This window comes from Stegostoma tigrinum, chromosome 7 (genome assembly GCF_030684315.1).
Source record: "Stegostoma tigrinum isolate sSteTig4 chromosome 7, sSteTig4.hap1, whole genome shotgun sequence".
Lineage (NCBI taxonomy): Eukaryota > Metazoa > Chordata > Chondrichthyes > Orectolobiformes > Stegostomatidae > Stegostoma > Stegostoma tigrinum.
In genome coordinates, this window is record NC_081360.1 from 48060505 (window position 1) to 48080591 (window position 20087).

Here is a 20087-nt window from a genome sequence, read left to right on the forward strand (position 1 = left end):
CAAACATTGAATGTTTTTAGGGAAGAGTTGGATATAGTTCTTTGGACTGAATAGAACAAAAGGTATGGAGAGAATTTGGCAACAAGTTACTGAGTTGAATGATCAGCCAGCTCCTGTTGATTGTCAGAGCTAGTTCAAAAGGCTGAATAGGCTACTCCAACTTGCATTTCTAAGTTTCTATGACTAGGAGTTCTTCCCAATACCTTGATGTGGACTCAAAATTTTACCTTACTGTTGTTCGATTTATTTATTTCTGTGTTATATCAATTTTTTTGTGAGCTGTAATGGCATTGCATATTATTTTAATAGTTTCAAGGTTTAAACCCATTTCTCAAACCAAGTGGGTTTTGTACCTGGCTGTTTGTCTTTGCAGTTTTGGGGATTTTTAGCTGAGTGTTAATGGGTACAGGAATTCCAAACCCTTGGTGGACCATGAGCATTTGATGGTGCTTTTAAGATGGGTAAATTTCCTGGGATGATCTCTGCTTATGAAATGGTATTTCAGTGATCACTGCTGCAGTCAGGAGAGCTTCAACTTATATTCAATGAGGGTTGGGCTCACTGTCTAGTTTGAACACAGTTTGAACACAGTTTGAACACAGTTTGAACACAGTTTGAACACAGTTTGAACACAGTTTGAACACAGTTTGAACACAGTTTGAACACAGTTTGAACACAGTTTGAACACAGTTTGAACACAGTTTGAACACAGTTTGAACACAGTTTGAACACAGTTTGAACACAGTTTGAACACAGTTTGAACACAGTTTGAACACTCCCACAGCTACCTAGAATACACCTCCTCCCACCCACCCTCCTGCAAACATTCCATCCCCTATTCCCAGTTCCTCCACCTCTGCTGCATCTGCTCCACGATGAGGCATTCCACTCTCGCACATCCCAGATGTCCAAGTTCTTCAAGGACCACAACTTTCCCCCCACAGTGGTCGAGAACGCCCTTGACCGCGTCTCCCGCATTTCCCGCATCACATCCCTCACACCCCGCCCCCGCCACAACCGCCCAAAGAGGATCCCCCTCGTTCTGTCACACCACCCCACCAAACTCCGAATACAACGCATCATCCTCCGACACTTCTGCCATCTACAATCCGACCCCACCACCCAAGACATTTTTCCATCCCCACCCCTGTCTACTTTCTGGAGAGACCACTCTCTCCGTGACTCCCTTGTTCGCTCCACACTGCCCTCCAACCCCACCACACCCGGCACCTTCCCCTGCAACCGCAGGAAATGCTACACTTGCCCCCACACCTCCTCCCTCACCCCTGTCCCAGGCCCCAAGATGACTTTCCACATCAAGCAGAGGTTCACCTGCACATCTGCCAATGTGGTATACTGCATCCACTGTACCCGGTGTGGCTACCTCTACATTGGGGAAACCAAGCGGAGGCTTGGGGACTGCTTTGCGGAACACCTCTGCTCGGTTCGCAACAAACAACTGCACCTCCCAGTCGCAAACCATTTCCACTCCCCCTCCCATTCTTTAGATGACATGTCAATCATGGGCCTCCTACAGTGCCACAGTGATGCCACCCGAAGGTTGCAGGAACAGCAACTCATATTCCGCTTGGGAACCCTGCAGCCCAATGGTATCAATGTGGACTTCACCAGCTTCAAAATCTCCCCTTCCCCTATCGCATCCCAAAACCAGCCCAGCTCGTCCCCTCCCCCCACTGCATCCCAAAACCAGTCCAACCTGTCTCCGCCTCCCTAACCTGTTCTTCCTCCCACCCCAAGCCGCACCTCCATCTCCTACCTACTAACCTCATCCCACCTCCTTGACTTGACTCTCTTCCCTGGACTGACCTATCCCCTCCCTACCTCCCCACCTATACTCCCCTCTCCACCTATCTTGTTTTCTCTCCATCTTCGGTCTGCCCCCACCCCCCCCTCCCTATTTATTCTAGAACCCTCACCCCATCCCCCTCTCTGATGAAGGGTTTAGGCCCGAAACGTCAGCTTTTGTGCTCCTGAGATGCTGCTGGGCCTGCTGTGTTCATCCAGCCTCACATTTCATTATCTTGAATGCAGTTTACCATGTGAATGCTTGTTACCATGTTTGGTTTAATTGTTCATGGGATATGCATATTGCACATTCCTAATTGCTTTTCAAGAGAGTGGTGGTGTGCTGCCGTCTTAAACTACTACCGTCCTCAGTATTCGGAGAGGAGTTCTAAGATTTTGACAGTGACTGAAGAACGGTGACACTGTTCAAACTTGGGATAGTATGTGAATGGCGTGTGGAACTGGGATTTGTGGTGGTGTTCCCTTGTATCTTTTACTTCAGATGGCAGAGACGTGTTTGGAGAGTGCTGTTGAAGAATGAGTTGCTGAATACCATGTTGCAGGTTGTACACTACATGGGTGCTGAAGGGAATGAATTTAAAGGTGTTGGCTGAGTTGTCAATCAAGGAAGCTACTTTTTGGATAGTGTGAAGCCTTTTCTGTTGTCAGAGCTATGGTCATCCTGACTGGCAAATATCTCATCACTTGGGCCTTGTAGAAGGGAAATGAGAGGTATGTTACTGGGTGCAGAATTCCTATCCTATGACCTGTTCTTGCAGTTGCAGTATTAATACAGGAGATCCAGTTCAGTTTCTGGCCAGAAGTGTTCCCCAAAATGTTGACAGGGGATATAAGCAGTCTGAATTTCACTGAATGCCAAGGGGCAATGGTTGCATTCTCTCTTGTTGGAGACAGTCTTTTACTGACATTTGTATGATGCGTATATTCTTGTTACCTATATACATTTTATCTGATGTCCAGGTTTTATTGTGTATGGACACTGACTACTTCAGTATCTGAAGAGACAAGAATAGTTCATAAGATATAGGGGTAAAATTGGGCCAGTCGGCCCATCGAAGTCTGCGCCTCCATTCATTTGTGGCTGATATGCTTCTCACCCCTATATTCCTGCCTTCTGCCCATAACCCTTCAATCAATTATCAATTAAAAATCTAAATCGTCTTTAAATTTACTTACTGTCCCAGCACCCACTGCACTTTGGGGTAGTGAATTCCACAGAATGGTGGTGAACATTGTGCAATCTCAGATTGTTGCTAGGAATCAGTTTCTCTCATCCAGGCTTCCATTGTTCAAGTGACTGATTTTAAAGCATTTCCTGGTGTAGCTTGAGTTCATATCTGGGACCTCTTGTTGACTACCTCAGTTCATTGCCTTGATCCCCTGAAAATGGGGACAAAACATGCAATTCGATCTGCAGACATCATTGACATTGATGGGCATTTGCAGATGCTACTCTGTCAGTGTGTTGAAACATGGAGGATAGAGTGACACATTAGGCAGCCACATATGGTAGCCAGCTCAGGTTATGCCTAATCTTGTTTTCTCAGTAGTGGATATAAGGAAAAATGTGATTTGACGTAAAACATTTTTGTGATGAGTTACAGATTTTGTTTCTGGCAAACTATTTACTGCTTTGGGATGGACTGTACAGGATGGTCTCTGCTTGAATTTAATGAAGCCGACTAATTGTATGCTGGGAGACTGAGCACAGTTTAGAAGACTGTTGTTTGATCATTTGCATTTGGAAAGTGCAACTTGCGTTTTACGTGGGGAGCCACATTGTTTATGTGTCTCCACTTTGGTTGGAAATGAAATTTCTCTCTAAGGCTCACTTCAGAATTTCCTGTCAAGAAGAGCATTTATTTTACCTGATTGCAGGTTAATTTTGTGCCACGAATTTGAAGCCACTTTTGGAGCTTTTTTGTTCACTGCAATAATTGGGACTGAATTTAATCTATTTCCTGAAAGAATCTGTTTTTTATTTATCTCTGGATTCAACATTTTGATACCTTTGCTAATCACATTCTTCATTTTACAATTGATTTTCATAAATCATGTCTGTTTAATCAAGATTATTCAATGCTATCAGTGGTTAATAGCTTTGCTGTTCTTCTTTCAGATTGCTGCCTTTTATGACAGCTCAAAAAGTTCTCAAAATCCTTGGGTGTGTTGCATTGCATCCATGGCCAACTAATAGAATGGGTTACCTAGTTTAGAGTATTGTAAATCTTTGCACATGACCGAAGAAGATTTGCTTACTTTTGAAACCATGTCTGGTATATTAATGCAGTCTGGTTCCCCATGCCTAAGGAATGAAATAATTATTAGCATAGCTTGGAGAGAATGTGGACTATACTGGTACACTCTGGAGTATAGAAAAATGAGACAATCTTATAGAACTGTCTAAGCCTGTCAGAATATTATACAGAATAGATGCAAAAAGGATGTTTCCTTTGGCTGTATAGACTTAGGCACAGTTTGATAACAAAGCATTTAACACTGAAATGAAGAGGAACTTCAGCAGTGAAATTCTCCCCTCTATAGGGCTGTGCAAACTTTGTCATGACCTTATAAATGACTGAAACTGGTGGGTTTCTAGATGCTAATGACATGAAGGGATCTTGGAATAGAGTGGGGAAAATTGCATTTGAGGCAGATAATAAGCCATGATCTAGAAAGGCAGAGTAAGCTTAAGGGGCTGAATGGGCCTACTTCAATGCTGCAGTTCCCGTATTCTTGTGTTTATCTTTGCAGTATACCCTGTAAAATTTTAGGTTAACTGTGCGTTCACGCACAAAGTGTGCAGACTCCTTTGTTGAATCAAGATTATTCAACGCTATCAGTGGTTAATAGCTTTGCTGTTTTTCTTTCAGATTGCTGCCTTTTATGACAGCTCAAAAACTTCTCAAAATCCTTGGGTGTGTTGCATTGCATCCATGGCCAACTAATAGAATGGGTTACCATTGCTATTGAATGATCCATTTTGACCTACAAACAGCAACCACAGTAATAGGAATGTAGCTCCTTCCTTCTGCTTTCCCTCTACTGCATTATGACTTGGTTCATTTTCTTTACAAAGAGCAAACTATCCCATGTTGTTGAAGGTCCTTTAAAACTTTGGTTCATTATCAAGATCTCATTTGCTTAGCAGAAAGTTGTAGGAAGTGGTCATTTCCAGTAGACCATCAGTTTTCTCTATAAACCTGTGTAGTGAAATCTGACTCCTGAAGTAAATGGCAATGATGTGCTACCAGTTAAACTTACAAATATGTATTAAAGGAAAATAGCCAAGCTGTCAATTTATTTTACTGTGGTATAATCTGTAGCTTCGGAATGGGAATATGTTTAAAAGAATTGTTTCTGTAATGCAATAGTTTTGTTTTGCATTAGATGGATAGTATGAATGCACACATTCTTGTTTTATTTTGAGTTCCCACAATCTCGTAGCCTTTTGGCAATTCGTACTTCAATATTAGTTATTTATGTACTCGTGTATGCGCTAAGTTACTTGGCTACGACTGTGAATGTGTTGAGGCTATACTTAATGTTCCAAGTTTTCAACTTGAGTTGACCATTTTTCTGAATGCGGTGGTTATGTTGAAAACACTGAAGATTACAGGGTAAGAAGAATTTAACAAGTTCTCCATAAGTCTTGATTACATATTTACAACAAGAAAGTTAGTTTCTTTCTGAAATTTGCTTCTTTATTTTATGGCATTGTTTGCCATTGTTAAGAAAGTTAATATACCATAAACACCAGATTTTAAAAATACTTCGAATATAATTCTCTAAACTAAGTCATAATGCATTCTTATAGTTGCATTTTAGTCTTTTACTGGACACTGTGGCACAGTGGAAAGGGTTAAGTAGTCTTGTGGTTTGAAGTGAAAATTGAATATGCTCTTACTGATTCTAGGTGTACATATAAAAGAAGAGGAGGATGATTCGGAATCCTGGCAGTTAACATCACCACCTTCTACAGTCACTAATGTGGGAACTACAACCGTCCTTGGTTCCAGTGATTTAGCACAAGTTTCTGTAAACCTGGGTGAGGAAGGCAATGATCAGCAGTATCAACCAGGGAAACGACTCCGTCGAGTAGCATGTACTTGTCCTAACTGCAAGGATATTTTGGGAAGGTATGTTTATGTTTAGTGCAAATTAAATCAGTTGAATTATTAAAAGCTCGCAAGGACAATTTAAACTAACTTTTCTGGCAGAAGGGTGCTTGAGGAAGTATTCGATTTAAGCGAGAAACAAAAACTCTTTATGGTAGATGAGGTAGTGAATGAAAGTGGAACACCACAGAAACAAATGCCAAAAATCAAAGTGTGAAAATACAGAATACTGTTTAAAAAGGCTATGTATTAAAGGTGCTCTGTCTGAATGTTGGTTGCATTCTGGACAAAGTAAATGAATTGATAACACAAGTAGAAGTATGTGAATATGATACATTTGCAGGGCTGGGAACCAAATGTTTATCATACAGGTAGGCAGAAAAAATGAAAGGAGGTGGGATAGTGCTGATGAAGGATAGGGTCAGTATATCAGAGAGGATGTTGAATTGCAGTAACAAGACAATGACAAATTGCAATCTATTTGGCTAGAACTAGAAACGACAAGGGCAAAAACATTGACAGGAGCAGTTTTAGACCCCCAAACACCAGTTTAAAAACTTAAGGTGCATGTAACTAGAGTAATTCATTAATCATGGGTTCAAATTCTGTTCAAATTCCCTTGGAGTCTCATTGAATGTTTCTCTACACATGCCCACACAGCTTTGTGTCATCTGCAAACTGGAAATATATTTATCCAGATAACCAAAGCGTACACTAGACTGGGTAAGCCTAATGAACACCAGTGCTGTAGAGGATGGAACCTTGGAATGTGTCGAAGATGGTTTCCAGAGCAGAATATTGAGGAACCAATGGGAGAACCAACTATTTTAGATCTAATATCGTGCACTGAAAAGGGGTTAATTAATAAACTTGTTAATTAGAAAGTTTATGCAGTGAATGCTAATGTGATGGAAATTTCCAGTTACGTTTGTAAACAATATAATCTATCCGAAGTCAGGATCTTGAATCTAAAAAAGGAACTATATAGTGACAGGCAAATCGACAGGTTGAGGAATGAATATATGGTTTAGAATAAATGTACATTGTTATAAGATAAAACCCAACAGGAGAATTAATTGACTATGGCTAACAAAGGAAGTTTCAGGTTGTGAGGGAAATAGAAAGAGGAGGCTTCGAAAAACGTAGTAAGGCTAGTGATTGGGAGTATTTTAGAATTCAGCAAAGGAGGACCACAAAACTGGTAAAATGAAAATAATGTATAAATGTAAAATGGCAAGAAACATAGTGTAAAAGTTTCCATAGCTATGTAAAAAGATAAATGTGGGTCCATTGCAGACAGAGACAGTACAGTTCATAAAGGGAAATGGTAGAGAAGCTAAATATTTTGTGCCTCTTGTAGGGAAAAGTTGCAACAAGTCTACCAAAAATACTTTAGATCCAAGGGAATGGGGAGCATAAAGACATTAATATTAGTTTATTGATCCACGACGTCTTTTTAAATGGGCGTGAAAGTTACCAAATTCCTGAGAGCTGATTATACCCCTAAATGCTAGATGAGGTAGCTATAGAGATAGTTCACACATTGATTATCTTTTGAAAATTCTATAGATCCTGGAATTGCCGATAGATTGGAATGCGGCAAATGTAACCCAGTTTGTTATGAGGAAGTGAGAAAATTTTGATTTTTGAGCCTGGCCTCTCTGGTAAGGGAATATAGTACAGTCTAATGGATGTGATAACTGTGCTTAGAAAATAATTGTGATTTGAGAGAATTAGGAGGATTCATAAAAGGCAAATCATGTTTGGCATAATTGGTAATTTTTTTAATTACAAAGCTATTTTTAGTGTACGTAATGAAGAATGAATGGATGTGGTACTCTGTTTTAGAAGGTTTCCAGTAAGGTCCCATTGCAAAAAACAAAACTAGATTGTATGGCATGGAGTAATATCATGATGTGGATTGAGGTTTAATTAATGGGAACAAAGTGGAAAGTGAGAATAAGTGGGATTGGCAGTTCGTGACCACAACGATCAGTGGTTGGATCCACTTTTTCAAATCCAAATCAATGATTTGGTTGAGAGTACAAATGTATTTCCAGTTTGCAGATGACACAAAGCTAGGTGGGAATGTGTAGAGGAAGGTTCAGTGAGACTCCAAGGGAATTTGAACATGCTAAACTAATGGGCATGAAATGGCAGATGGAATAAAATGTGGATAAGTGTGAGGTTATCAATTTTGTAAGGAAAAGGGGAGGTGCAGAATATTTCTTCAGTGATGAGAGCCTGTGAAGAGTTGATGTCCAAAGGAACCTGAGCATCCTTGTTCATAAACTTGTGAACAGAGAAGCAACAATATGTTAGCCTTTTATGGTGAGAGAATTTGCAGAGAGGAGTAAAAATGTTTTACTTCTACTATATTGAACTTTGAGACTCGGCATTGTACAGTGTTTTTTCTGTTACCTGAGGAAGTACGTGCTTTCTGTGGAGAGAGTACAATGAGGGCTCACCAGACTAATTACTTGGGTGGCTAGAGACTCCTGTGACAACAGATTGGAGGAAAATTTGCCTGTACTTTCCATACTTTTGAATAATTAGGTGTGAACTCATTGAAACTCTCTGTTCGTAGTACAGAGGAGACAAAGAATGGACGTTCCCTTGGAATCTAGAACCACGAGACAGTGTCAGAATAAACAGCAAGTTTAGAACTGACATGAGGAATTCCTTTACTCTACATTGTGAACCTTTGGAATTCTCTGCTCCAGGGGACCATGGAAGCTCTGGAATAGAGTATATTTTATATAGATTGATGGCTACCAAGGGTGGCATGATGGAACAACAGTTACTACAGCTGTCTCAGTGCCAGGAACCCATGTTCAATTCCAGCCTTGGCCAACTGTCTGCGTGGAGCTTGCATATTCTCCCTTTGGGCAGGTTTCCTTCCACAGACCAAAGGTGTGAATTGGGCACAACAGGCAATTTAGCCAAGGATGTGCAGGCTAGGTGGATTTGCTGTGGTAAAGGTGGGAGGGGATTATGGCGGTATGATGGTGGGCTGAATAACCTGCTTCTGCCATGTTTATTGGCAAACAAATTGCGCATGAATTATATTTTTCTCCCAATATTTCCATAAAGCAAAATATGAAAACCATTTCCAACTGCAGCTTTAACAGAATGAAAATGTCACATTCTGGAAACAGCTGCATAAAACTGTTCATGTATGGTGACAGACCTAGAAATTTAACTGGAAACTTTGTTAGAAGTCTGGCTTTCTGATTTGTTTGTTATTAAATGAGTAAGTATGATAGGAGTCAGTTTCCCCTGAATTGAAAAGTCAGGTTTGTGTCTGGTCAGCTTAGTAATATTTGTGGAGTCAGCACACTTTCCTTCCTTGAAATCTATTTGTTTTGGCATTTATCACTGGTAATTAGGAAGCAGTTTTCTTCAATCTTGTTCCATTTTACAGCCATAAGGATATATGAAATAGTAGCCAAAATAAGCCATTTGTTCCTTGGAGCCTGCTGCACCGTTCAATAAGATCGCATCCAATCTGTTTGTGTGGATTCTGTAACATAGTGACCTTCTATTCCCTTGCCACTTCATCTCCACTACCTTGTGCAATCAAGTGTTATCAAGTTGCACAACCCTGTGAGAGAAAAATAAATTGCCCTCATCTCTGCCTAGAAGGGAGATCCTTAATTTTAAAATATCTCCTAGTTCTGGACTGAATCCACAAAAGGAAACATGCTTTCCACATCCAACTTGTCAAGATTATTCAGCATCTTTACACTTCAGCCATGTCACCTCTTGCTCTTCAAAGCTGCAATGGAAACAACCTCAGCTTCTCTGAACTTTCCTTGTAAGATAACTCGCTCATTCCACATATCAAGTCATTAACCTCTGAACTGCCTCAAGCACATTTGCATCCTTCACTAAATAAGGAGACCAAAATTACACACGGTATTTGAGATGTCGTATCAGCAATGCCCAGAATAACTGAAGGATAATGTTTTTACATTCAATTCCTCTTGTAATAAAGATGAGCATCTATTAGCATTCTTAGTCACTTTGCTAGGCCAACAACCTAATGTTTTATAACTTGTACCACTCAAACACCTGTATTCCTCTGCACCTTGGAATCTATAGTCATTCTGTTTAAATAATACTTGCCTTATTTTAATTTTGCCAAAGTGAACAACTTCATATTTTCTCAATTATACCTGGTCTGCCAGATTTTTGCCCACTCACTCAACTTACCTATATCAGTCTGGAACTTGGTCATCTTCACAATATATTTTCAAATCTGTTTTGGTGTCATCTGAGACATTGGCCATTAAGTCTTGAACCCCCTCATTTAAGACATTTGTATTAATTGTAAAATTGCAGGACCAGTGCAGATTCCTGCAGGACTCCATTTGTCACATACTGCTAATCTGAGTTAATTCATTTTTGTTTCAACCAGTCAGCTAATCATCTCTCCGTGCTTCTGTTTGTGTGGATTCTGTAATGCAACAACCATTTTTGTGAAGCCTTATCAAATGTGTGGAAATCCAAGTATGTCTATGAACTCCCCAGAATCCAAAGAATTCCGATTAATGGTTAAATGCAATTTCCCTTTCACAAAACTACATAGATACTTCCCAAGTGCATTGTTTCCAGGTACCCAGTTACAATCTCGGTGATCGATCCTGACACCTTGCCCATGATACATGTTAAGCTAACTGGCATCTATTCTTCTATTTGAGATAATGGGAACCACAGATGCTGGAGAATCCGAGATAACAAAGTGTGGAGCTGGATGAACACAGCAGGCCAAGCAGCATCTTAGGGGCACAGAAGATGACGTTTCGGGCCTGGACCCTTCATCAGAACAGGGGAGGGCGAGAGGGTTATGAAATAAATAGGGAGTGAGGGGGAGGCATATCAAAGATGGATAGAGGAGAAGATAGGTGGAGAGGAGACAGACAAGTTATCCACATTGGGAATCCTGCAGCCCAATGGTATCAATGTGGATTTCACAAGCTTCAAGATCTCCCCTCCCCACTACTACATCCCAAAACCAGCCCAGCTCATCCCTGCCTCCCTAACCTGTTCTTCCTCTCACCTGTCCCCTCCTCCCACCTCAAGCCTCACCTCCATTTCCTTCCTACTAACCTCATCCCACCCTCTTGACCTGTCAGTCCTCCCGGAACTGACCTATCCCCTCCCTACCTCCCCACCTACACTGACCTCTACTGCCTCCATCCCCGCCCCTTTTAACTTGTCTGTGTCCTCTCCACCTATCTTCTCTACATCCATCTTCAATCCGCCTCTCCCTCCCCCTTTTCTGATGAAGGGTCTAGGCCCGAAACGTCAGCTTTTGTGCTCCTAAGATGCTGCTTGGCCTGCTGTGTTCATCCAGCTCCACACTTTGTTATCTCTATATTCTCCTATTTTCTACCTTCTTCCCTCGAATAGAGAGATTATATTTGTTCTTTTCTGGCATAATGGAACTTTTCCTGAATCTAATGAATTTTGGAAAATTATCATCAATTGAATAGCCACCTGTTTAAATCTCCAGAATAACACACATCAGGCCTGGGGGGCTTACCAACCTAGCGTGCTTCATTATAACAAAATGTGGAGCTGGATGAACACAGCAGGCCAAGCAGCATCTCAGGAGCACAAAAGCTGACGTTTCGGGCCGAGACCCTTCATCAAAGAGGGAGATGGGGAGAGGGAACTGGAATAAAATAGGGAGAGGGGGGAGGCAGACCGAAGATGGAGAGAAAACAAGATAGGTGGAGAGGGAGTATGGGTGAGGAGGTAGGGAGGGGATAGGTCAGTCCAGGGAAGACGGACAGATCAAGGAGGCGGGATAAAGTGGTAGGTAGGAAATGGAGGTGCGCCTTGAGGTGGGAGGAAAGGCTGGGTGAGAGGAAGAACAGATTAGGGAAGCAGAGACAGGCTGGGCTGGTTTTGGGATGCAGTGGGGAGAGGGGACGAGCTGGGCTGGTTTTGTGATGCAGTGGGGGGAGGGGAAGGACTAGGCTGGTTTTGGGATGCAGTAGGGAAAGGAGAAATTTTGAAGTTTGTGAGGTCCACGTTGATACCATTGGGCTGCAGGGTTCCCAAGCGGAATATGAGTTGCTGTTCCTGCAACCTTCGGGTGGCACTGCAGGAGGCCCATGATGGACATGTCGTCTGAGGAATGGGAAGGGGAGTTGAAATGGTTTGTGACTGGGAGGTGCAGTTGTTTGTTGCGAATCGAGCAGAGGTGTTCTGCAAAGCGGTCCCCAAGCCCCTTTTGGTTTCCCCAATGTGGAGGAAGCCACACCGGGTGCAATGGATACAATATACCACGTTGGCAGATGTGCAGGTGAACATCTGTTTGATATGGAAGGTCATCCTGGGGCCTGGGAAGGGCTTGAGGGAGGTGGTGTGGGGGCAAGTGTAGCACTTCCTGCGGTTGCAGGGGAAGGTGCCGGGTGTGGTGGGGTTGGAGGGCAGTGTGGAGCGGACAAGGGAGTCGCGGAGGGAGTGGTCTCTCCGGAAGGCAGACAAGGGTGGGGATGGAAAAATGGCTTGGGTGGTGGGGTCAGATTGTAGATGGCGGAAGTGTCGGAGGAAGATATGTTGTATCAGGAGGTAGGTGGGGTGGTATGTGTTGTCAAGGGGAATCCTCTGGGGGTGGTTGTGGCGGGGGCGGGGTGTGAGGGATGTGTTGCGGGAAATGCAGGAGACGCGGTCAAGGGCGTTCTCGACCACTGCGGGGGGTGGGGGGGAGTTGTGGTCCTGGAAGAACGTGGGCATCTAGGATGTGCGGGAGTGGAATGCCTCATCCTGGGAGCAGATGCGGCGGAGGCTGAGGAGGAGGAATTGGGAATAAGGGATGGAATTTCTGCAGGAGGGTGGGTTGGAGGAGGTGTATTCTAGGTAGCTGTGGGAGTCAGTGGGCTTGAAATGGACATCAGTTTCTAGCTGGTTACCTGAGATGGAGACTGAGAGGTCCAGGAAGGTGAGGGATGTGTTGGGGATGGCCCAGGTGAACTTGAGTTTGGGGTGGAAGTTGTTGGTAAAGTGGATGAACTGTTCGAGCTCTTCTGGGGAGCAAGAGGCGGCGCCAATAGTCATCAATGTAACGGAGGAAGAGGTGGGGTTTGGGGCAAACCCCACCTCTTCCTCTGTTACATTGATGGCCCCAAACCCCACCTCTTCTTCCATTACATTGATGACTGCATCGGCGCCGCCTCTTGCTCCCCAGAGGAGCTCGAACAGTTCATCCGCTTTACCAACACCTTCCACCCCAACCTCAAGTTCACCTGTGCCATCTCCAACACATCCGTCACCTTCCTGGACCTCTGTCTCCATCTCAGGTAACCAGCTAGAAACTGATGTCCATTTCAAGCCCACTGACTCCCACAGCTACCCAGAATACACCACCTACAAAAATTCCATCCCCTATTCCCAATTCCTCCGCCTCCACCGCATCTGCTCCCAGGATGAGGCATTCCAATTCCGCACATCCCAGATGTCCACATTCTTCCAGGACCGCAACTTTCCCCCCGTAGTGGTCGAGAACGCCCTTGACTGCGTCTCCCGCAACACATCCCTCACACCCCGCCCCCGCCACAACCACCCAAAGAGGATCCCCCTTGACAACACATACCACCCCACCAACCTCCGGATACAACGTATCTTCCTCTGACACTTCCGCCATCTACAAGCTGACCCCACCACCCAAGCCATTTTTCCATCCCCACCCTTGTCTGCCTTCCGGAGAGACCACTCTCCGCGACTCTCTTGTCAGTGTGGAGCTGGATGAACACAGCAGGCCAAGCAGCATCTCAGGAGCACAAAAGCTGACGTTTCAGGCCTAAACCGTTCATCAGAGAGGGGGATGGGGAGAGGGAACTGGAATAAATAAGGAGAGGGGGGAGGCGGATCGAAGATGGAGAGAAAACAAGATAGGCCCTCCAACCCCACCACACCCGGCACCTTCCCCTGCAACCGCAGGAAGTGCTACACTTGCCCCCACACCTCCTCCCTCACCCCACTTCCCAGGCCCCAGGATGACCTTCCATATCAAACAGATGTTCACCTGCACATTTGCCAATGTGGTATATTGTATCCATTGCACCCGGCGTGGCTTCCTCTACATTGGGGAAACCAAGCAGAGGCTTGGGGACTGCTTTGCAGAACACTCCGCTGGGTTCGCAACAAACAACTGCACCTCCCAGTCGCGAACCATTTCAACTCCCCCTCCCATTCCTCAGACGACATGTCCATCAAGGGCCTCCTGCAGTGCCACAATGATGCCACCCGAAGGTTGCAGGAACAGCAACTCATATTCCCCTTGGGAACCCTGCAGCCCAATAGTATCAACGTGGACTTCACCAGCTTCAAAATCTCCCCTTCCACTACTGCATCCCAAAACCAGCCCAGCATGTCTCTGCTTCCCTAACCTGTTCATCCTCTCACCCATCCCTTCCTCCCACCTCAAGCTGCACCTCCATTTCCTACCTACCACCTCATCCCGCCTCCTTGACCTGTCCATATTCCCTGGACTGACCTATCCCCTCCCTACCTCCCCACCTATACTCTCCTCTCTACCTATCTTGTTTTCTCTCCATCTTCGATCCGCCTCCCCCCTCTCCCTATTTATTCCAGTTCCCTCTCCCCATCCCCCTCTCTGATGAACGGTTTAGGCCCGAAACGTCAGCTTTTGTGCTCCTGAGATGCTGCTTGGCCTGCTGTGTTCATCCAGCTCCACACTTTGTCTTCTCTAATACTCATTTATATGTCCAGGTTAATCTTCTAGTTAGAGATAATGGGAACTGCAGATGCTGGAGAATTCCAAGATAATAAAATGTGAGGCTGGATGAACACAGCAGGCCAAGCAGCATCTCAGGAGCACAAAAGCTGACGTTTCGGGTCTAGACCCTTCATCAGAGAGGGGGATGGGGAGAGGGAACTGGAATAAATAGGGAGAGAGGGGGAGGCGGACCGAAGATGGAGAGAAAACAAGATAGGTAGAGAGGAGAGTATAGGTGGGGAGGTAGGGAGGGGATAGGTCAGTCCAGGGAAGACGGACAGGTCAAGGAGGTGGGATGAGGTTACTGGGTAGCTGGGGGTGTGGCTTGGGGTGAGAGGAAGAACCGGTTAGGGAGGCAGAGACAGGTTGGACTGGTTTTGGGATGCAGTGGGTGGAGGGGAAGAGCTGGGCTGGTTGTGTGGTGCAGTGGGGGGAGGGGACGAACTGGGCTGGTTTAGGGATGCAGTAGGGGAAGGGGGGGTTTTGAAACTGGTGAAGTCCACATTGATACCATATGGCTGCAGAGTTCCCAGGCGGAATATGAGTTGCTGTTCCTGCAACCTTCGGGTGGCGTCTTTGTGGCAGTGCAGGAGGCCCATGATGGACATGTCATCTAGAGAATGGGAGGGGGAGTGGAAATGGTTTGCGACTGGGAGGTGCAGTTGTTTGTTGCGAACTGAGCGGAGGTGTTCTGCAAAGCGGTCCCCAAGCCTCCGCTTGGTTTCCCCAATGTAGAGGAAGCCGCACCGGGTGCAGTGGATGCAGTATACCACATTAAGCAAAGGTTCACCTGCACATCTGCCAATGTGGAATGTCATCTTGGGGCCTGGGATGGGGGTGAGGGAGGAAGTGTGGGGACAAGTATAGCATTTCCTGCGGTTGCAGGGGAAGGTGCCGGGTGTGGTGGGGTTGGAGGGCAGTGTGGAGCGAACAAGGGAGTCACGGAGAGAGTGGTCTCTCCGGAAAGCAGACAGGGGAGGGGATGGAAAAATGTCTTGGGTGGTGGGGTCGGACTGTAAATGGCGGAAGTGTCGGAGGATAATGCGTTGTATCCGGAGGTTGGTAGGGTGGCGTGTGAGAACGAGGGGGATCCTCTTGGGGCGGTTGTGGCAGGGGCGGGGTGTGAGGGATGTGTTGCGGGAAATACGGGAGACGCGGTCAATGGCGTTCTCGGTCACTGGGGGGGGAAAGTTGCGGTCCTTGAAGAACTTGGACATCTGGGATGTGCGGGAGTGGAATGTCTTATCGTGGGAGCAGATGCGGCGGAGGTGGAGGAATTGGGAATAGGGAATGGAATTTTTGCAGGAGGGTGGGTGGGAGGAGGTGTATTCTAGGTAGCTGTGGGAGTCGGTGGGCTTGAAATGGACATCAGTTACAAGCTGGTTGCCTGAGATGGAGACTGAGAGGTCCAGGAAGGTGAGGGATGTGCTGGAGATGGCCCAGGTGAACTGAAGGTTGGGGCGGAAGGTGTTGGTAAAGTAGAGGAACCGTTCGAGCTCCTCTTGGGAGCAAGAGGCGGCGCCAATACAGTCATCAATGTAACAGAGGAAGAGGTGGGGTTTGGGGCCTGTGTAGGTGCAGAAGAGGGACTGTTCCACGTAACCTACAAAGAGGCAGGCATAGCTGGGGCCTATGCGGGTGCCCATGGCCACCCCCTTAATCTGTAGGAAGTGGGAGGAGTCAAAAGAGAAGTTGTTGAGTGTGAGGACGAGTTCAGCTAGGCGGATGAGAGTGTCGGTGGAGGGGGACTGGTCGGGCCTGCGGGACAGGAAGAAGCGGAGGGCCTTGAGGCCATCTCCATGCGGAATGCAGGTGTACAGGGACTGGACGTCCATGGTGAATATGAGGTGTTGGGGGCCAGGGAATTGGAAGTCCTGGAAGAGGTGGAGGGCATGGGTGGTGTCACGGACGTAGGTGGGGAGTTCCTGGACCAAAGGGGAGAAAATGGAGTCCAGATAGGTGGAGATGAGTTCGGTGGGGCAGGAGCAGGCTGAGACGATGGTTCGGCCAGGGCAGGCAGGTTTGTGGATTTTGGGAAGGAGATAGAAACGGGCCGTGCGGGGTTGGGGAACAATGAGGTTGGAGGCTGTGGGTGGGAGGTCCCCTGAGGTGATGAGGTCGTGAATGGTGTTGGAGATGATGGTTTGGTGCTCGGGTGTGGGGTCATGATCAAGGAGGTGGTGTCGGAGAGTTGGCGTCTGGCCTCGGCGATGTAGAGGTCAGTGCGCCATACTACCACTGCGCCTCCCTTGTCTGCGGGTTTGATGGTGAGGTTGGTCAACTGGGAACCCAACCCTCCTTCCACTGACCCCTTCACCCGCTTCCAACACAAGTCCTCCTCCTGGACACCACCCCCAGGCCTCCTACCCTCCCTCGACCTCTTCATCGCCAACTGCCGTCGAGACATTAACCGCCTCAACCTCTCCACCCCTCTCACCCACTCCAACCTCTCCCCCGCAGAACGGGCAGCCCTCCGCTCCCTCCGCTCCAACTCCAACCTCACCATCAAACCCGCAGACAAGGGAGGCGCAGTGGTAATATGGCGCACTGACCTTTACATTGCCGAGGCCAGACGCCAACTCTCCGACACCACCTCCTACCGCCTCCTCGATCATGACCCCACACCCGAACACCAAACCATCATCTCCAACACCATTCACGACCTCATCACCTCAGGGGACCTCCCACCCACAGCCTCCAACCTCATTGTTCCCCAACCCCGCACGGCCCGTTTCTATCTCCTTCCCAAAATCCACAAACTTGCCTGCCCTGGCCGACCCATCATCTCAGCCTGCTCCTGCCCCACCGAACTCATCTCCACCATTCTGGACTCCATTTTCTCCCCTTTGGTCCAGGAACTCCCCACCTACGTCCGTGACACCACCCACGCCCTCCACCTCCTCCAGGACTTCCAATTCCCTGGCCCCCAACACCTCATATTCACCATGGACGTCCAGTCCCTGTACATCTGCATTCCACATGGAGATGGCCTCAAGGCCCTCCGCTTCTTCCTGTCCCGCAGGCCCGACCAGTCCTCCTGCACCGACACTCTCATCCGCCTAGCTGAACTCGTCCTCACACTCAACCTCTCTTTTGACTCCTCCCACCTCCTACAGACTAAGGGGGTGGCCATGGGCACCCGCATGGGCCCCAGCTATGCCTGCCTCTTTGTAGGTTACGTGGAACAGTCCCTCTTCCGCACCTACACAGGCCCCAAACCCCACCTCTTCCTCCGGTACATTGATGACTGTATCGGCGCCGCCTCTTGCTCCCCAGAGGAGCTCGAACAGTTCATCCGCTTCACCAACACCTTCCACCCCAACCTTCAGTTCACCTGGGCCATCTCCAGCACATCCCTCACCTTCCTGGACCTCTCAGTCTCCATCTCAGGCAACCAGCTTGTAACTGATGTCCATTTCAAGCCCACCGACTCCCACAGCTACCTAGAATACACCTCCTCCCACCCACCCTCCTGCAAAAATTCCATCCCCTATTCCCAATTCTTCCGCCTCCGCCGCATCTGCTCCCACGATAAGACATTCCACTCCCGCACATCCCAGATGTCCAAGTTCTTCAAGGACCGCAACTTTCCCCCCACAGTGATCGAGAACGCCATTGACCGCGTCTCCCGTATTTCCCGCAACACATCCCTCACACCCCGCCCCTGCCACAACCGCCCCAAGAGGATCCCCCTCGTTCTCACACGCCACCCTACCAACCTCCGGATACAACGCATTATCCTCCGACACTTCCGCCATTTACAGTCCGACCCCACCACCCAAGACATTTTTCCATCCCCTCCCCTGTTTGCTTTCCGGAGAGACCACTCTCTCCGTGACTCCCTTGTTCGCTCCACACTGCCCTCCAACCCCACCACACCCGGCACCTTCCCCTGCAACCGCAGGAAATGCTACACTTGTCCCCACACCTCCTCCCTCACCCCCATCCCAGGCCCCAAGATGACATTCCACATTAAGCAGAGGTTCACCTGCACATCTGCCAATGTGGTATACTGCATCCACTGCACCCGGTGCGGCTTCCTCTACATTGGGGAAACCAAGCGGAGGCTTGGGGACCGCTTTGCAGAACACCTCCGCTCAGTTCGCAACAAACAACTGCACCTCCCAGTCGCAAACCATTTCCACTCCCCCTCCCATTCTCTAGATGACATGTCCATCATGGGCCTCCTGCACTGCCACAATGATGCCACCCGAAGGTTGCAGGACCAGCAACTCATATTCCGCCTGGGAACCCTGCAGCCATATGGTATCAATGTGGACTTCACCAGTTTCAAAATCTCCCCTTCCCCTGCTGCATCCCTAAACCAGCCCAGCTCTTCCCCCCCCCCCACCCACTGCATCCCAAAACCAGTCCAACCTGTGTCTGCCTCCCTAACCGGTTCTTCCTCTCACCCATCCCTTCCTCCCACCCCAAGCCACACCCCCAGCTACCCACTAACCTCATGCCACCTCCTTGACCTGTCCGTCTTCCCTGGACTGACCTATCCTCTCCCTACCTCCCCACCTACACTCTCTCCACCTATCTTCTTTACTCTCCATCTTCGGTCCGCCTCCCCCTCTCTCCCTATTTATTCCAGTTCCCTCTCCCCATCCCCCTCTCTGATGAAGGGTTAGGCCCAAAACGTCAGCTTTTGTGCTCCTGAGATGCTGCTTGGCCTGCTGTGTTCATCCAGCCTCACATTTTATTATCTCTAATCTTCTAGTTAGTTTGTCATTCTTTCTGGAGGTCTTTCAACTACTCCTCCTCAGGTCTGTGACAAACTGCAACTATGACTCCAAAGGCTTTTGCCAGACACCTTTTTAATCCATAAATACTTGGTGCCACCTTACCTCACAAAAGTGTCCAGTGAAATTACGTGACCTTTGTGACAGATAAGTTGATATATCACGGTTCTACTTCTAACCTTTTTGGGTGTGGGCAAAAAACCTGGAACATTGTCTGTAGCACAGTTTCTAAATGCCCATTTTTCTAGTCTATTATCCAAAAAAAAGTCGTCTTTACCATGTGACTCGGCAAGCCCAGCAACATACCTCTGTCAGTCGATGATGCTTACACTCCGAAACACGTGATCTGGTTTGTTAGAGTTTTGTTACAACAGCTAGAATGAAGAATAGTTCTGTCCTAGCAGCAGAATTGGATTTTTTTAATCTTCTGAAGGACCGTTTATATTTCTTGTAATGAAAACTTTTTGATCCATCAAGCTTTGTCTGCAATTCAGTACGGTCATCATTTGACCTTCTGTCAAAGCCATATTCCTGACGTCTTTCCATACTCCTTTAAAATGTTTGAGGAATACAGGTTCTCAGAACTGAAAGGTGGTTTGGGTCATCAGAACACGAAAGCAACTTTAAAACTGTTTCAGCGGTCTG

The 20087-nt window shown here is 46.9% G+C and overlaps 1 protein-coding gene across 3 annotated transcripts in view; it reads left to right on the forward strand.

The window, feature by feature from the left end:
• Positions 1–20087, forward strand: part of LOC125454135 (transcription factor Sp3-like) — a 60668-nt gene that overhangs the window by 29994 nt on the left and 10587 nt on the right. For all 3 annotated transcript variants that reach the window (XM_048534552.2, XM_048534553.2, XM_048534554.2), the window contains one exon: positions 5744–5966. In XM_048534552.2, coding sequence (XP_048390509.1) covers positions 5744–5966 — 223 coding nt within the window. The remainder of the gene's footprint in view (positions 1–5743; positions 5967–20087) is intronic.